At 44.7% G+C, this 18428-nt stretch overlaps 1 protein-coding gene across 4 annotated transcripts in view; it reads right to left on the reverse strand.

The window, feature by feature from the left end:
- The window catches only part of MTM1 (myotubularin 1), a 92423-nt gene that overhangs the window by 46699 nt on the left and 27296 nt on the right, over window positions 1–18428 (reverse strand). For all 4 annotated transcript variants that reach the window (XM_027533956.1, XM_027533957.1, XM_027533955.1 and 1 more), the window contains 2 exons: window positions 5118–5228; window positions 719–820 (listed from right to left, as the gene is read on the reverse strand). In XM_027533956.1, the coding sequence (XP_027389757.1) occupies window positions 719–820; window positions 5118–5228 (213 nt within the window). The remainder of the gene's footprint in view (window positions 1–718; window positions 821–5117; window positions 5229–18428) is intronic.

Raw genomic sequence — 18428 nt, forward strand, 5'->3', positions numbered from 1 at the left:
ACTCAAGCAGCAGAAGTGAAGGAGGCATTAAGAGGACACAAGCCAGGAAAAAAGAAAAAAAAAGAAGGCAAGATCAAGGCAGAATACAAAGAAAGATGGTTTGAAGAGCAAGATGCGTGGAAAGCTTATTTCAGTCCCTCAGTAAAACAAGGTGAGATTACTAAGTCTGCTAAATAGGAAGGAAAATTTTAGATATACACAGCCCAAAACTTGTTATGCACTAAGTCATAGGTTGTAAGCAACAAATGCATAAGTCTGTCCTGCAAATATACAGTAAACCCCATAAAATGACATTTAAAGTGTCAGTCCTTAAAAATAAAGAATCTGCGCCTAAACCACAAATCCGGATTTGAGAAGTACAATGGCCCTTGGGCTCAGAGCACTTGTTTCCACGTATAACTGGAACCACAGAAGCCTGACCCGCCTCACTCTCAGTTCCCAAGCTGAGGGCGATGAGCTCTGGGATGTGATGTCACAGCACTTCACGGACATGCCTGTGGTCACCTTGCCACCTTTGGCCTTTGGAAGAGGGCTGGCCCAGGTAGAGGGCAGGCTCGGGGGTGGCAGGGGTCACTTGCACTGAGCCACCCCATACAAACTGGCAGAGGAGAGGCTTGTGCCCTCTGGGAATAGGTCAAGCTTCTGTAGTAAACAGCCTCGCACACACACCCCACTGGGGAACGCAGCAGAGGAAGCAAAGGAGAACCCGGGAACCTACCAAACTGTGGGCCAGTGGGAAGGCATATCTTGTGAGGATCTCAAACATGTCTCTTCTGCTGTGACCCTCCTGTTTCAGCGCGAACCTCAGGTTTCTCAAGTCCTGGGGGCAAAGGACAAATGTGCCAATTCAGTCTGCAAACTGAGTCATGTTCGTTAGCAAAAAACCTTCTATTCTGGTAGAAGATCGACTTACCTGAAGAGGCAACAAAGCTAGACCACTAAGAAAATTACTTTGTTTTGTACCATATCTTGAAATATCTGGTTTTAAGAACCCCTGAAAATATTCCCATCATCGTCATGATTGTAAAGACAAGACAACTCACGTTAAACAGAAGACGGAGTTAAAGTTCATTTGTTAAAAAGAAAAACCAAACCTTGCCTAGTGCATTACTCCAATGTCTGTCTAACTGCTTTCTGAGGTTTTTTTTTTTTTTCTGAGGTATTTTAATTATAAAACTTTTATTCATAGGACTTTTATCAAATGTGTATCTGCCAAAAATGTCATTTTAAAATTGTCAAACATGCCATTAAAATACAGAAGCTCTCTCCCTCTCCCCTCATGCTTTTAACTTTAAAGTCTCTCTTTTAAAAATTAGGAAATGACTGGCATTTTAAGCTCTTATATTTTGTTATACAATTTTACTTTTTTTGTTTAAAGAAAATCACATTTCATTGGAACAATATGGTATAACTTAGATAAAAAGTATAAGAGCTAAAATATCTGCTATAAGCAAATAGAAACCAGGCTGAAAACAAACAGCTAGTTTCTTTAGGACTTTACAATCAGAATTTTACTTTCACAGACTTCTATAAAGACCACCTTAAGATCTACCATAGTAGGAATGACTATGCTTCTAGGAACTAAGAATTAATGCTCAAAACCAGATTTTAGAGATAGTTTCCAATACATATCTCTTCAATAAGCAGGGAAACCTTCTTTCAAACTGAATTCAGTAAAGTAAGTAAAATAAAATAACCTCCCTTAAAAATCAGTTTGTATTACCCAGCAAAAGATATAACGTTCTATCATATTTTTGAAGCTGGCAGTTTTTGAGGTTGTCTCTTAAATCATGGTTCTGTGGCTGAGTGATGGCCGTCACCTTCCGCATCGCACATTCAATGCTTCAGGAGTGAGACAGATCCAGCCCCTGCCCTCTCAGATGTCACCATCTTCATATTTTCCTAAGTGCTTTTTCACTTGTTATCTCAAGAGCACTCTTGAAGCTTCCTAAGTCTTCAACACGCAGGAGACAAAAGCCTTGCTATACACATCCCCAAATGCAAGGGGCAGTGAAGGGAGTGTAAGGAACCAGGCTCTCAGGCCTTTCATCAACGACCCCACACCATCTCTCTATACGGATGGCATCTACTGGGCCTCGCCAGCTCCAGGAGTCCATGCTTTCATTTTTAAAAGCACATAACTTAATAGTGGAAGACAGAGGAGCCTGGTATGCTGCAGTCCATGGGGTCACAAAGAGTCAGACACAACTTAGTGACTGAACAACAACAACAAACTTTATAATATCCCAAAACTGATTCACAACATCTTCCAAGAACATTGAGACACTAGTTGTTGTCTCATGATGCAAAGCACTAGTCAAGTAGAAGGAAAAAAATCACTTCAATAAGATGATGTGCTTTTAAGGGGTTTACAAAGAGCCTGAAATACAGCAGTGGCTAGCTGAGGATCCCCAGGGCTCACAGATGCATGAAGGATCTTCTTCCCATCAGCCTTGGTTCCAATGATAACATGATGCCCTTAACCTCTCAACCAGAAACTAGATCATTTCTAAGTAAATCTTTATTCTGGTCCATCGGTGATTCAAACCACGACTTTCAATGCTCCAAAGCACAAGTGATTTAAGTGCCTTGGTGTGGCCATCTGATTCAGATGGAATTCAAAGACAGGGAGAATCACTACCTTGTCTTGCCAACGAGAAAACTGAAGTGGAAAAGGCAAGTGAGTCACGGGCTGATCACCAAATCTGTGAGAGGACTATGGGCATATACTGAGGGGTGCCTTCAACCTGGTCTCCTAGAGCCTGACCCAGATGGGAAGGACACCTGGGGAAGAGCCACGTGGCAGAAAAGTCTTGCCATCAGACCCTTGGTATTCAGCAACTGGGATATGCAGTACTGCGCCAAGCCTCAAGATAACAGAGTAAACACAGCCCACTGCAACAGCCTGCTGCAACAGCCCTGGTGAGATGGTCTGGCTCTGCTTTTTAGTTTTTTAAGCTCCGAGTTGTTAGCAGGGGCTGGCATGGGCTTGCGGGGTAGGAATTCCTATATTTGGAGCTGCCTTCTCTTTTGTTTGTAGATGACAACCACTGGGACTTCTGTCCAGCATGAGCAAGCTGCCACTGGTAAGCAGAAATCCCCAAGTGCGGCCCTGGTGGAGACAATCTGTAGGGGGTTCCACATTCTCATTTTGAGAAAGCAGTGCGGTGGGACTGTGGTTAGTGACTGCAGATGAAAGGGGACCTGCGGGAGACAGGGGGCGAGCCCTTTACCACTAGAGCAGATTCTCTTTCTGTCACCCTCAGGTCTGTTCCTGAGAAAACAGAATTCGACTCTCACAATGTCCTGTGTTTCCAGGGAGATAACAGAATTAAAAGGTTGTACTACAACATGGTTCTAGGCCACTGTCTTTGGGCTTGATACTAATTCCATGAAATATACATATGGAACATTTGAGAATTATGCCTGCCAACTTGTTCCTCAGCCCCATGTTCTTACAATACACAGTCAGAGGGTAAGAATGTGTTTTGTTGATTTGGGATTCATATTTAAATACAAGTTTTGCCCATTGACAAGGCAATAAATAGGATTTTTTCAATTCAATGAGAATGAGAGTCACTTTGAAATCATAGGAAGAGCAACCTCATTTTCCATGAAGTGCTGTAATAATAACAACTCTCCCCCCACAGATTCTTCTATGCAAAAGAGAAAAACCTTCCTCAAAAGTAAACCCCCAATTTCTAGGCCCCAAAGGGTAGAAAGGCACTAGGATTATAGATGAGGTATTAAGGGAGTGTGAATTCTACCAAAATCAACAAAAGGCTGCCAAGGAGGGGATTGAGGGAGCATTTCAGTTCAAGTCTCATTATGACACAATCCTCCACTTTCTGATGGAGTGTACTAGTCTTGATCTTTTAAAAACTGGAGACAAACACGTATTATCTTCAAAATCCAAAACAAGGTACAGGAGATTGGCTTTAAGAAACCACAGTGCACAAGACCAAAAGGAGACATGGGCCAGGACTGTGGCTCCTCCGTCAGCTCCCTCAGGCACCTGTAGGCAAGGAAGCCCATTGAGCAAACACTTCCTTTCTCACCCACAGAATGAAGGACTCAGACTGGCCAGGGGTCAGCACACTTCAGCCCAGGTCAGTCTTGGTGTGGTCTTCAAGCTAAGATTGTTTTTTATATTTTAAAAATAAAAATAAAAGACATTGTATTTTGTTGAAAAAAATAAAATACAATGAAGAATGTATGACAGAGATCTTAATGGCCCACAAAGCCTAAACTATGTGCTTTCTGGCCCTTTACTGATCCCTGTACTAGACTAATGGTCAGAGACACTTGAAAGAGTCCCAGCCTCTGGAACACAGCCTTCACCAATTATCTTACAGTAGGATCTGACATAGAACCCAAAGCTTTGCCTTTGTCAACCCAAAGAGGGCTTCCCAGGTGCCCCTCATGCATTATCTAGCTGTGGGAACCACTTGGACAGATGACCTCCAAACCCCGTCTAGATCTTTCTAAGACTGGGTACTATAGTCTTCTAATATGGAATACCCAAGAAGGAAGTTTTCTGGTAAGAAGGTTTATTCTGTCATTTGCAAAATTATTATCTCACTGGATTTGGATCCCAACTCTGCCATCAGTTGGGTCATCTTAGCTAATTCACCAATCTCTTCTTAGCCTCAGACTCCTCATCTATAAAATGGGGACATCACTGTTCATCTCAGAAGGCTGCCCTGAGGCTTTAATGCAACGGCCCTAGCATGTGTTTAGAATGACAGAGATGCTCAATAAACAGTTACTACTATAGCTGACTGAATGTTATTATCATTAAATCTCTGCCATTCCCCATGCCTGACATGGTGTGGAGGTGTCTGGCTGGAGACACATCACACAAAGGGACACCAGGAGCAGACTTGGGCAAAAACTGACTGGCTCAGGTCCTCACGCTTGGTGACAACAGCAGGTTTCTTTCATAGGAACTCTTCCCCTAGAAGATTCTGGAATGCTTGATCATGAAGGGAGAACCACTCCAGGGCCTTGGATGAACAAGGGTCTTTGAGTTTTCTTTTAAACATACATTCACTTTTTATTTATCATTCAACACTAACGTGACTTTTTTTCCCATAAGAAAGTACTGAATCTCTTACTTTACAAGTAATATCTAGCCCATAGGAGTTCTCTCCTCTACTTGTGGCGCCTCCCATTTTTTCAATTCTTGAGATCACACCCAGAGGAACATCAAGTATTAGAGCAGAATCCTGTAATGGACAAAAAGACACAAGTCAATATTTCTGTCAGTACAATTAAACAATCAAAAACATACTTTTAAAAAACCCACGTGCTTTCAGGGCATTTTTACCTTGGTCCTTTTACCACCTTTTATGAATAAAAATATGATAGTGATCACACAGGAAAAAGCAAGCATGAGAATAGTCAGTTATGCAACCAAAATGCATCCCCTATATGGGCTTCCCTAATGGCTCAGATAGTAAAGAATCTGCCTGCAGTGGAGGAGATGTGGGTTCAATCCCTGGGTTGGGAATATCCCCTGGAGAATAGAATGGCAACCCACTCCAGTATTCTTGCCTGGAGCATTCATTCCATGGACAGAGAAACCTGGCGGGCTACAGTCCATGGGGTCACAAAGAGTTGGACACGACTCCTTAGTGTAAGTTGAACAACTTACACTAAACATGTGCCATTGTGCACTGCCTGCAGAATAAAGACTAAACTCACAGGTACACAACACGGGGGCCCCAGGATGTGGCTCCCAGCCTGTCTCTGCAGGCTGCTGTCCCACAATGTTCTACACTGCAAGTAAGTAGATGCCTTCATAGTTCTCCAAATATTTTGTCTAAAGTCAGGGCTAGGGGCTCTGTGCACAGTGTTCTCTTTGCCTCACATGATCTGGCTTCCCAACTACCAACATTCTGCCCTGGCTTCAGACCTGGCTCAGCCAGCATCACCTCTAACAATGCCCTGCTTCCCATCTGATCACAGAGTTGACCACTGCCTTCTCTTCGGTTCCACAGCACTCAGTTTGGATGTTATTACACCACTTGCTTCTAGTCTCATCACCATCAACTTCCACGTCTGTATTCCCTCACTAGAAGCCAGGCATCCGGAAACAGTGTGTATCTTAGGCACAGGTGTTTTTCCCAAAGAAGGGCCTGAGTGCATAGCTTCTCCATCAGTCCTTACCCAATACTGGACACAAGGGGTCCAGAGGACTGCTGGCATGAAAGATGGAATAACGTCAGTAAAGCCACATCAAGATCATCACACCAAGAGAACAGCAGCTGCCATGTTCAGAATATGTCATCTGGGCCAGAAACCACAACAGGGCCTTTGACTGCATTGTCCTGACAATGGACACAGATGAAGTATTCCCATTGCCTGATGTCATCACCAAGGCTTTAAAAAATTTTGGCTAACTACAGGGAAAGGTTGAGATTCAAGCCAAGGTCTTAGAACATACATCAAAAGAACCATAAAAATGGTCCTAACTCTTTGAGCCCACAATGACACTCCTCTGACATTATCTTACAGCTATGGAGCAATAGGAGGAAAAGCTACCTGTGTGAAGATGGAGCCAGAGGCGGCCATCAGGACAAAGAACATTATAGTCAACTTGACGGAAGAGCACAAGCTACTAAAATAATTATGGTACATGGAAAAATAAGCTGAAGTATTAAAAAAAAAAAAAACAGCAAACAAAATACACTGTGACTCCAAAAATGTAAAATATATATTCATATGGACAAAGGTAGAAAGGGCTATAGAAAATTTCAGTAATCCAATATTTTCTTTAGTGCTGTGTTAGATGACTTTGATAACAAAAATTTTAAAAGCTGCCTATTGAGTCTTTGTTCTTAAAAAGATGTCCTTTGCTGTGGAATACAAATAAAATACAAATTTTTGCTTTTTATTTACCTTAAATGTCTTTAAAACAAAATACAAGAAAGTAATCATTTCTTCAAAAAATATAAATACCACTCGTGGGTATTCTAGAAATTTTAAAAGTCTAAGAGTGTGGTGTGTTCATGCCATGGACTACTGCTCAGCTACAAAAATGAATGAACTACAGATACACGCAACCACCTAGAAGAATCTTGAGAGCATCATGCTGACCGGATAAAACCACTCTCAAAAGCTCATGTGCTCTATGGTTCCATTCATACTTTTCTTGACACAAGAAAATTGTAGAGCTAGAGAACAGAGAAGTGGCCACTGGGGCTGAGGGGAAGTAGGGCGTGGCTATAAACGGAGTTCTGCATCCACAGAGGAGCTGCATATTTTGACTGTTGGTGGTGGGAACACGAACTGACACATGGCATCAAATGTCATCAGACTCTATGCAAAAACATGGCAAAAATGGGTGTGTGCAAAACCCGATGAAATCAAGCACAGTCAGAGTCTTAGTTAATGTTATCATGCCCCTGGATGTTCTGGGCTGGATAAAGCAATACAGTTAGTGGAGAAGCTGAGTGATGGGTACCTAGGACCTCTCAGGGACTTTTCTTCCAAGTTCTTGAGAGGTCGTATTTCAAAATAAAGTTTAAAAAGTGTGACGGTATGGCTATTGCAGCACTGTTTATAATAGCCAGGACATGGAAGCAACCTAGATGTCCATCAGCAGATGAATGGATAAGAAAGCTATGGTACATATACACAATGGAGTATTACTCAGCCATAAAAAAGAATACATTTGAATCAGTTCTAATGAGGTGGATGAATCTGGAGCCTATTATACAGAGTGAAGTAAGCCAGAAAGAAAAACACCAATACAGTATACTAACACATATATATGGAATTTAGAATGATGATAATGATAACCCTGTATGCGAGACAGCAAAACAGACACAGATGTATAGAACAGTCTTTTGGACTCTGGGAGAGGGCGAGGGTGGGATGATTTGGGAGAATGGCATTGAAACATGTATAATATCATATGTGAAACGAATCGCCAGTCCAGGTTCAATGCCTGATACAGGATGCTCGAGGCTGGTGCACTGGGATGACACAGAGGGATGGTATGGGGAGGGAGGTGGGAGAGGGGTTCAGGATGGGGAACACGTGTACACCCATGGTGGATTCATGTTGATGTATGGCAAAACCAGTACAATATTGTAAAGTAATTAGCCTCCAATTAAAAAAAATAATTTTTTTTTAAAAAGTGTGATGGTATGGCTAGCATGGTGTAGAGAAAAGAGCACAAACGCGAAAGTTGGACAAAAAGAAGTGTCAAATCTGAGTTTTAACATTTATTAGCTGGATGACTCTGGCAAGTTACTGTATCTCTCAGCTACATTTACCTGTAAAATAGGTGTGATTAGAGATAATGGACTTAAAAGTACCTGGCATGGTGCCTGGCACATGGTAGCTAGATAACAAAGGAAGTTATTATTATTATTATTATTATAAAGAATATCCTAGTACATGAAAGACATAACTGCACTCTGCAAAAACAGTGAATCCATGCTCCAGCAAGCAGCTACAGGGCTTTGCTACGGGCTTTCCTCTTGGAAAGAAGGCATTTTTTTAGCTGGCACCATGGGGTGAAACCCCTCACTCCATAACTGAATTCTAAATGCTTACAGAAAAAAGACACTTCTTAGTAACCATGTACATATGTAACTGCAAACGAGAATGTTTTTTCTTCTCAATATCATGTAGTTATTAAACTATCAAGCACTGTTACTACACTTAGATTATATTGAAATTTATGAGTTATGTAATTTATATAGTCTATTCAACTGCACTCCTAAATATCAAACTTGTACCTAAAAAAAACACAGAGACACTACATAAAAGTCTGATATTCTAATATCAAGATGGAAGCAAGAATGCAAATTTAAAAAACAGAAGGATTAGAAGTGAGTGAGACCGTACTGTACTTTGCCACTGTATCAAGAAAATTCTACACTTCTGATTACCTTGACCCAACACAAAGCAGAAAATTGGACACTGAGGAAAACCAGCCAGCTCCTGACCAAAGACACCCACAGTCTAATGAGGCTACCTACCATGGTCTCCCCAAATGACAGGTTCAAGATCAGATAACCCAGCAGGCCCAACTGGAAGATCTAGGAGTAGGAAAATCAGCTTAAGTCTCTAGAAACCTGAGTCACCACTATCCGAATATCATTAAATATTTAATGATTCTCAAAGGTCCATTCTAATGCTAAATTCTATGCCTCTGTACCTGTAAGTATCTAAACCAATTGAGAAGTACACATAACAAACAGTCTAAAAGATGCAATTATTTGCCTTCTCTCTCAAGTGCATACTGACTAACAGAAACTGTACTGGATGCTTGGGACCATGGAGAGAAATAAGATGTACGCGTCATCCTCACAAAGCTCAGGGCCCAGTCTGGGAAATGAGACACATGCACCCAAACAGCCAAAATGCCAGGTTGTAAGTGCCTACAAACCTAGACAGCGTATTAAAAAGCAGAGACATTACTTTGCCTACAAAGGTCCGTCTAGTCAAGGCTATGGTTTTTCCAGCAGTCATGTATGGATGTGAGAGTTGGACCATAAAGAAAGCTGAGCGCTGAAGAATTGATGTTTTTGAGCTGTGGTGTTGGAGAAGACTCTTGAGAGTCCCTTGGACCACAAGGAGATCAAACCAGTCAATCCTCAAGGAAATCAGTCCTGAATATTCATTGGAAGGACTGATGCTGAAGCTGAAACTCCGATACTTTGGCCACCTGATGCAAAGAACTGACTCGTTGGAAAAAACCCTGATGTTGGGAAAGAATGAAGGCAGGAGAAGGGGACGACAGATGATGAGATGGTTGGATGGCATCACTGACTCAATGGACATGAGTTTGAACAAACTCCGAGAAATAGTGAAGGACAGGGGAGGCTGGCGTGCTGAAGTCCATGGGGTCACAAAGAGTTGGACATGACTGAGAAACTGAATGGCAACAAAGTGCCAAGAGGCATTTTAAAAATCCAGATGAAGTGGGATGAGAGGTCCAAGATGGCAGGACGACTTCTCCCTGATTGGGTCACAGCAAGGTCCTGCTGTGATGGCAAAGTTATAGACAATCCTTAAAGGGTGGAATAAAAGCAGGTGAAGATTGGCCTTCCAAAAATAGGTCATGGCAACAATGGCTACGCATGTGGGAAAGCATGGGAACTTTGTTTACAAAAAACAAAAACAAGTGGGCTAGGTTTAAGATCGGGTGGCAGGGGAATCCCCTGTAGAGTATCCCAGGCTTGGATCAGGGTGACTGGGATCCAGGAAATGTGTCTTGGGAAGCAGCCTGCAATGACAGAATGTTGCTGCATGCAGATGCACCCAGCAGCCCTGAGTACCCTGCACAAGCCAAGGGAGGGGATGCCCATGCCCTGCAATCTTGGAAGCTAATGCTGCCAATGCTGCCACATGTTAATGCTGTGCAAGTGACATGATTGCCATGAGGATCTGAGAGCAGAGAGCAATCGAGCTGGAAAGCAAGAGGAAGAGATGGGTCAGAGGGACGAATCACAGAGCAGGCCCATGTGTCTGGGACAATGGTGGTCCCACCAAGAGATATGAAGGGCATGGTGGTGGGGCTGAGAGAAATATTAACACTGTCAATTTTAGGCACACTGGGTTTAAGCATCTAAACACAGGGAGTTTGACTGATAATCAAGTAACAGATATCCAGGAGGCAGCCGGAAATGCAGAAGTGGAAAATCCCAAGGGCCCCTCAAACTCCAAATGCCCAGAACTAAAGCACACGATGTTTCTCTCTCCAAACTACACCTTTCTCTGTCAATGGCTGGCACTCCATCCACCCTGTGACAAAAGCTGGAAACCTACCGGTCACCCTTCACATTCCCTTCTCCATTAGCCTTAATCCAATCTCCAGGTTGACTTCTTCAATCCTTCTCGAATCTGTCACACAGCAGGCTCTCAAGTAGTGAATAAAGAATGAAAGATCGGGTCTGGCACTATCAAGTTGGAAAGTAACTGACAAGTGAGAAAGAAGACGATAACCACAGAACTTGGGAAATACAGTTAGGGGGTAGGAAGGAGAAAGTGAAGTTGCTCAGTCGTGTCTGACTCTTTGCGACCTCGTGGACTGTAGCCCACCAGGCTCCTTCGTCCATGGGATTCTCCAGGAAAGGATACTGGAGTGGGTTGCCATTTCCTTCTCCAGGGGATCTTCCCGACCCAGGAATCGAACCCAGGTCTCCTGCAATGCAGGCAGACTCTTTAAGCTCTGAGCCACCAGAGAAGCCCAGGAAGGAGAAATGAACTGCAATAAACACAAAAGGCAGAAGCGAGAGAAGAGTCAAGGACACATGCAGAAAGAAGGTGGAATTAACCAACACACTACCGACTTTTCACTGCAGAGAAGGTGAAGAGCAAAGAGTCCACCAGGGTCTGTAGATCTGAGCAAGAAAAGAGGAGCTTCAACACGAAGCACGAGCAAGACCAAGAAGTGAAGGAGTTCCTAATCTTGAAGCAGCAGCAGCACGTAGGGACTCATTCTTTAAAAAGCCTAGCAAGGAAGGGGCAGAAAGAGGCTCATAGTATTGGGGTAGCAGGGAGGCAAGTTGTTTTAAAGCAGAGACTTGAGCAGGTCTGCGGGTCGGGGAGCCACTGAAAACCACGCGTGTAAGACACCGAACTGTGAGGCACCATGGCACCAGAGAGACTAGGAGGAAGGCTCACTTTGTAAAACACGACCTCCTGTTCCTTCCTTGGAGATGGGGAGGAGGTGCAAAGAACAGGTGAAAGCTCATGATAGGTGAATGAGGGAGATTTATGGGAGCTAGAAAAGACAACTTTTAACTTTGCAACAGAGCACAAGATGAGGTCAGCAAAGGAGCTCGGAGGGGTCCATCACTGAGGTGGTGGGGGATGTGATACATTGATCTGAGATGGAGAGAACTGCCAAAGCAGCCACGAGCCCCTTTCTAGGGTTTGAAAGTGCAAACTCATAGTGGAGTTCATTCCTTAAATCCACTGAGTGACTTGCAACAGGATGATGCAGTAGTACACAGCCTCTCCAGCTTGAGGACTAACAAATTGAGAATGAATGGCAACAAGGGGCAGGAGGATTTGGGGTATCAGCAGGGACTGTTTTAACCTGAAAACCTCATTCCTTTTGCAGCAGCAAAATAAAGAGACGATTTAAGACTGAAATTTAAAAGAAAACTATAGTTCAGATCCTACGTTCCCATTGACGTTTCTACTTACAAACACACTAGGATGTTTTATTATTACAGTTTTCTTAGCATTATTTCACCTCTTTTAAAATGAAAAAAGGTGTCAAATCCATTAGACAGAAGGAATGAAAAAAGGACAATCTTGAAAAGTTTCCAACTTTTTTTTTTTTGAAAAGAAAAATACTACAGGAACCCTTTTGTCCATGCTTGTAATGAAGTGGCTATGCCTTCTCTCTGCAAGGGAATACATGCCTGGCTTTGAAAAGTGCACAATGGGAGGTAAACTTTGCCTCCCTTCCGGGTGGCACCCAACATTTACAGCTCCAACTGCAGCCAATTATAGAGACTGTGGAACCTACTTGCTGCCACTCTTGCCAGATACCCAGCTCCTCAGTGGCACAATACCTCACACCTGGCCAATGTGCATTTCAGAACCAGATATTTGAGAGGCTGAGTCTGATGGACATGAGCGCTCCCCATCCACCTTGATCCCCCCAAGTCCTGTGTGCATACTGGTAAACCATCAAAAAGCAAAGTCAACAGACTCTGTCTTGGTAGTCTCTCCCAGAAGTACTTTTACCCAGTAAAAGTTAACATGTGTTCTGTCCTTAAAGAGGGTCTTGGGTGGTATTCATGAATCTGTAGGTAATACTCTGCCTAAACAATAAAATCACTGTGGTCCTATCTTTTAGAGGAAACCCTAACGACAAATGTCTCCTTGAAGTTAATCCAGGAAGAACGTACTGTTTCCCACTGTCAGAAAATGGTCTCTGTACACATAACTCACTGCTCATGCCACCAACAGTCCTAAGGGTTACCTGCTTTGATGGGAGGCTTCAAAGCCTCCCTTCCTTCGTGTTCCCGTGCATCTTCAGAACTCCTTCCTATTTGTAAAGAAGGGTGTGTGGAATGACTGGGGGTGAGAACTGGCAACTTTCAGATGGTGACTAACCCTGATGTGGAGGGGTCACTAAATTTCTTCAACTGTGTGGTAGATCCAAAGATGTTTACATTACTCTTTACAAACTTTATATCTTAACTATTTCAAAAGAATTTTTAGGGACTGCCCTGGTGGTCCAGTGGTTAGGACTCCATGTGTCTACTGCAGCGGGCATGGGTTTGATCCCTGGTTGGGGAGCTAAGATCCCACAAGTCTTGCAGTGCAGCCAAAAAATAATACTAAGGATAAAATAATGATAATATTTATTCAAGTGGGGGTGTGCATGGCAGGACTGGGTGGGAATGAACATGGATGTGTTCTACTGGACAAAACTGCCTGAGGAAAGTCCACGGCAGAGGTGGCGAAGGGCTGGGTTAGGGAACAGTGAGTCAGACAGCTGAACCAGCGTGCTGGGGGACACATAGGAGAGAGGTGCAGAGGCGAGTCAGGGCTGAGTTGCAGAGGACCATGAACACTAAGGAGTCTGAAATGATGGGGGGAAGGAGCCACTGAGAGTTGCCAAGCAGGAGAATATCTGCAGGAGCTAAGAAAAGGGATACGGAGAGGATGCGGGCGGGAAGGCAGCAATGAAGACTGCAGAAGAGAAGGGAGGAGGGGGAGGTGACTGGAGGGTGCCTAGAAGAAGAGAAGAATCATCGAGAGAGGCAAAAATGCCCGAAGAAGGAACTGGCAAGTAGAATGAGCAAGAGAGTTTTGACCCAGCCAGGCACCTGGGGTCTCTATCAGGTGGTGAGCAAGGAGAAGCTGGGGGCAGAAGAAAGGTCAGCAGTAGAAAACCAGGACCGGGGCATAAGGGAAGGGGCCAGACAGCTGCCATCAGATGGGCTGAGTGTGTGGGCCAGGGCTCAGGAGGCTGCGAGGAGCTTCGCTGACAAACAATGTTATCTGGGGAGAACTGAGTGCAGCCAGGGAGTGGAGGAAGCCTCTCGGAGAATGAATAGAGAGAAGGGTGCCAAGGCCTGGGGGCTGGTGGAAGGAGGACCAAGTGAGAGGCTAATGATGCTCCTGTGTCCAAGGCCTGTGTTCTCCCTGGAGCTGCCGGCGACCTCCCCCAAACCTCCCCGGAGCCCCTGTTCCTTTTTTATCTCACCGAACCTTGCAACACTTCACTCTGTGGTCCACTCCCTTCCTTCTAGATATTTCTCTCTCCTCCCAAGCGCCCACCCCCTGTCTGAGCCGGTCCTCTGTTCTACTGTGGCTTCTGCTCCTGCCCGCTCCACCCCCCACAGACGCGGTCCCTGCCCTCAGGCTCCCTCCACAGCTGCATATCCGCTGGTCTCATGGCCCCCTCAGGAAATCCTGTATGTGCACCCGCTACTACTGTGATACCCGTGTGCTTGGACTTCCGCAGCTTCAGACTCCTATTTTCAAGGCTCCTGAGCCGCATATTTACAGCTTGCACTCGCACAGCTGTCAGTCTGCATACGCACACAAGTCTCCCACGGCCGAGGCTTCAAGCCCCTCCTTCTCCTCTAATGTCTATTTCCATGGATGGGAGCAGCTCCGACCACTCAAGCCCAAGACCACAGGGATCATCCTTAATTCTACTCTTCTCTTCGGCTCCCAGCTCCAAATGCTACCCAGATCCTGCTGCCTCGCTCACGGAGGTTCCCTCCTTTCTCCTGCAACCCAGACTCGATTAGAACAAGCTCACCTAGAAAACAAAGATAACTTCCTGGATGGTCTCTCCGCCTCCAGTCTTCCCTCCCCTAATCTGTCATACATGCTGAGACCTGACTTCCCTTCCTGAAACACACATGGGCTGTGTTGTTCCCCACGTGACACAGACACTGGTGATTTACGAGCCACTCAAGGCTGGCAATGCTTCCAGCTTCATCTCTCCCCTCCCCATCCATGCTCCCACTCTAGCACAGCCCTCAGCCACTGTCACCAGACACCGGGCTCCTCCATAGCACTGTACACGCACCCTGTGGAGGGTCCTCTCTCTCTCCCTCCTGTTCAGGTAATGGTCTCCATTCACCAAGGCTTGGTTCCCACATCACCTCCTCTAGAAGGCATTCCATGACTCAGCACACAGTTACCCTGCTTCTGTCCTGTAATCGAACAGCATGATGCACCCATTGCAGGCTCTGCCACCTGACACCACACCTGCTCATCCCTGTGTTATGCACCCAGCACCATGGCAGATTCACCCTGGTGCTGAGTGTCTCTGGAATGAAGATACAGCGGCCTGCATGAACATAGGGTTAACCTGTCTTGTTCATGAACCTGAGCACCTGAGCTGAAGTACTCCTGAGAGGGAAACTGGAAGTGGTGCTGCTCCGGGAGTCCACAGACAACAAGAGTATTACAGGCCTAACCAGCCCTACTGGAGTCACGAGATCGAAGCCAAGCCCAACCTCGAGCACCCTCAAGGTCAAAAGGAGGCAACAGGATTTCTCAACTCAAAAGCAATGGTGGTGTTCAGGATGCCATGACTTAGTGCCATCCACGCTGCCTGCTGTCTCCCCATCACTTAGAGCACAATGCTATTGAGTACCTCCTGTCTACACGGAGGACCAGGAGGACTCCCCATTACTGATGGCCACAGAGACACTGGCACATAGATACGGCTGAAATCCTTCACTGCCACACGCCATGCTCTGTCCTAGTTCTCAAGAGCACAGCAGTGAAAAGACACAAGGCATCCCTGGCCTCAGACAGACCAGAATGAGGCCAGAAGTAAAATATATAAAGTAGGAGACAGTGAAGAAATGAATAAACATGAAAGGGGGAGAGGAGGAGGGGGAGGGATGTTAGATGTTCAGAGTGGGCAGGGGAGGTACCCAGTAGTAAGTCTTAAGACGGAACAGGCACACAGAGAGGGAGTGAGGGCTATGATGGAAGCTGGTGAAGGCTCTAGGGAGGACATGATTTTTGAGTGGGTTCTGAGGGACAAGAGGGCATCCAGGCACAGCAAGAACAGCCCAGGAGGGCCTTGCAGGCAGGGAAGAGACGACAGCACAGGGAGAAGCACTGTGAGTTGAGGCAAGAGAACTCAGAAGGATTTTTCTGTCCCATGATGGACAGTGGATTTTATTTTGTGGGCAACAGAGATCCATCAAGAATTTCCAGTAAGCCAGTCAGAGTGGAGTAGGGAGACCCCAGAGGAGGCCCAGCTGAAGACGGCTGAGTGGCAGCCCAAAGACCACTGTATCTACCAGCCCAGGACATCACCTGATGAAACAAGACACCTGACTCCCGAGTCTGGCCGTGCTCCCACTGCAGTGTTTACATACCTGAACCACCCAGGTGTCCGCTTCCAAAGGCCAGGGACATGACGGCTCTTTGTCAAATACACACGAAACATCCACATTTTGCAGCAGAATCCACAATTAATGTTCATATTTAGGACTTTGAGAGACACTATGATGACTATGTTTTGAGGCCTCTGCATAATCACCCAAATGGCTTGCTTTATACTATGTTTTCTGCCACTAGCTGCTTGCTTTTATACTTGGACTAAATGCTGTGGCCAATTGGTCAAAATGTTTATATAAAACTTGGTGAAAGAAGAAAAAGATAAGCAGTTGGTGTCAAGTGGGTCTTTTCTTCACCCACTGCGTGCTAATCCCTGGCCTCTGGAGTGCCATATAATGACAAAATAAATAATGCCAGCTAAGAGTTCATCCAATGCCTTCTTCCTCCAAGTGGGAGGAGGGAAACAAGCATGTTCAAATATCCCAAGTATTAACACTCTTGGTGTATTTCTTTCTGCTCTCTTTTTGACATACAGTTTTTGTTTGTTTTCCACAGTTGAGATCACAGAACAGACACAATCCTGTCACAGCACTGCAGTTTAAATAATTTCCCCAGTTCATCAACAGTGACAGCACGAAATGGAACCGGGCCTGTGTGGCTGGTCAACAACCTGCTCTAATTTCATTTTTGATGATTATCGCATACATTAGCATAAAATCTCTCAGTGTGTCCCAATTTGACACTTGGGAGCTGTACAGAATGAGTCTCACTTTGGCTGGCCATATTATATTGTGTAGTATAATACAGTATTATACTGTATTGTACTGTATTATAGTTAGTTCAGCCTATATGTCTGTTAACTTTTTAATCCATCCCACCTGATTACTGGCTCAGATAAGCTTGAGCCCCTGTAAAGACAGACCTCTTCCATGCTTCACAGATACTACTGGTTTTTATGAACTAAATGTTACCTACACTAAATTTTACATTGGTAGTTTCACTTCAATATCTTAGATTAAAACTACTTCAAATCCCTTCCCCTTCCCTTTAACCACCTTCTGAGTCAAAGGCTTGATGCCAGTTACACAGTCTATAACTCCACCGAAGTGTACTGCCACCATGTTTCTTTGTCAGGGTCAGGCAATGTGTCAGTAGTACTCCCAATGGGTTTCTTTCCTGGGTACTTAATCACCTGTTCAAATGATTAATTCTATAATACAACTGCTGCCAAGGGTTGAGGGCATCCCTGGTGGCTCAGAGCGTAAAGAATGCACCTGTAATGCGGGAGACCTGGGTTCAATCCCTGGGTTGGGAAGATCCCTTGGAGAAGGGAACGGCTACCCACGTTCGGCTCACTGCTCTCTTAAGTTTCAGAATCTTTCACATTCTGTAAAACTAGAACATGTGCTCAGCTTCACTCTTACTTAGAGGCCTGAATAGATTCACAAAAATAAAAGACCAAATCTCAGGACCATGTGGACCTAGAAACACGAAAGAAGTGGGCTCCCATAGCGAAGGCAATAAGAGCAATAAACGGCACTTTTCAGAATTTGGACACAAAAATGAAAATAATGTTTTTAAAAATCAAAAGATGCAAACTAATCCAGATTAGAACTGTTCAAAAGAAGTTATGGGGTAAAAGCAGTAAAACCAAAGCTAGATTCCCCCCAACAGTCTCAACATCTCCTGTTTATAAGCGGATGTTTGGCTCCTCTTTCATGTGCCCCAGACCTATTCACCCCTGCTTGGTCCACCTCATCAAAATACAACTGCCCCTTTGGGCTGGCCTGGGTAACAGGAACCCACCACATTCACCATAGGCCCTTCTAGAACAGCCATAGCAGCTGTTCATTCACTCTTTCCCTTCTGGAGCATCTCATGTCCAACTCATTGTTCCATCAGTGGAACATTCCTTGAAATGCCATGCAATAACAGGTAGAGTGGCATTCAGCCACACCACAGACATCCTAATTCCAAACCACTATCTGGTGTTCTGTAGTTGAACACTTGGAAAATTCTAGAGCAGTGGGCCTACACAAGGGACTCACATCAGCATCCTTGTCTGTGATGTTTTAAAAAAAAATGATCACTGTGCCTGGACCACAGACCTGGACATTTGGATG

The sequence above is a fragment of the Bos indicus x Bos taurus genome, chromosome X, assembly GCF_003369695.1.
Source record: "Bos indicus x Bos taurus breed Angus x Brahman F1 hybrid chromosome X, Bos_hybrid_MaternalHap_v2.0, whole genome shotgun sequence".
NCBI lineage: Eukaryota > Metazoa > Chordata > Mammalia > Artiodactyla > Bovidae > Bos > Bos indicus x Bos taurus.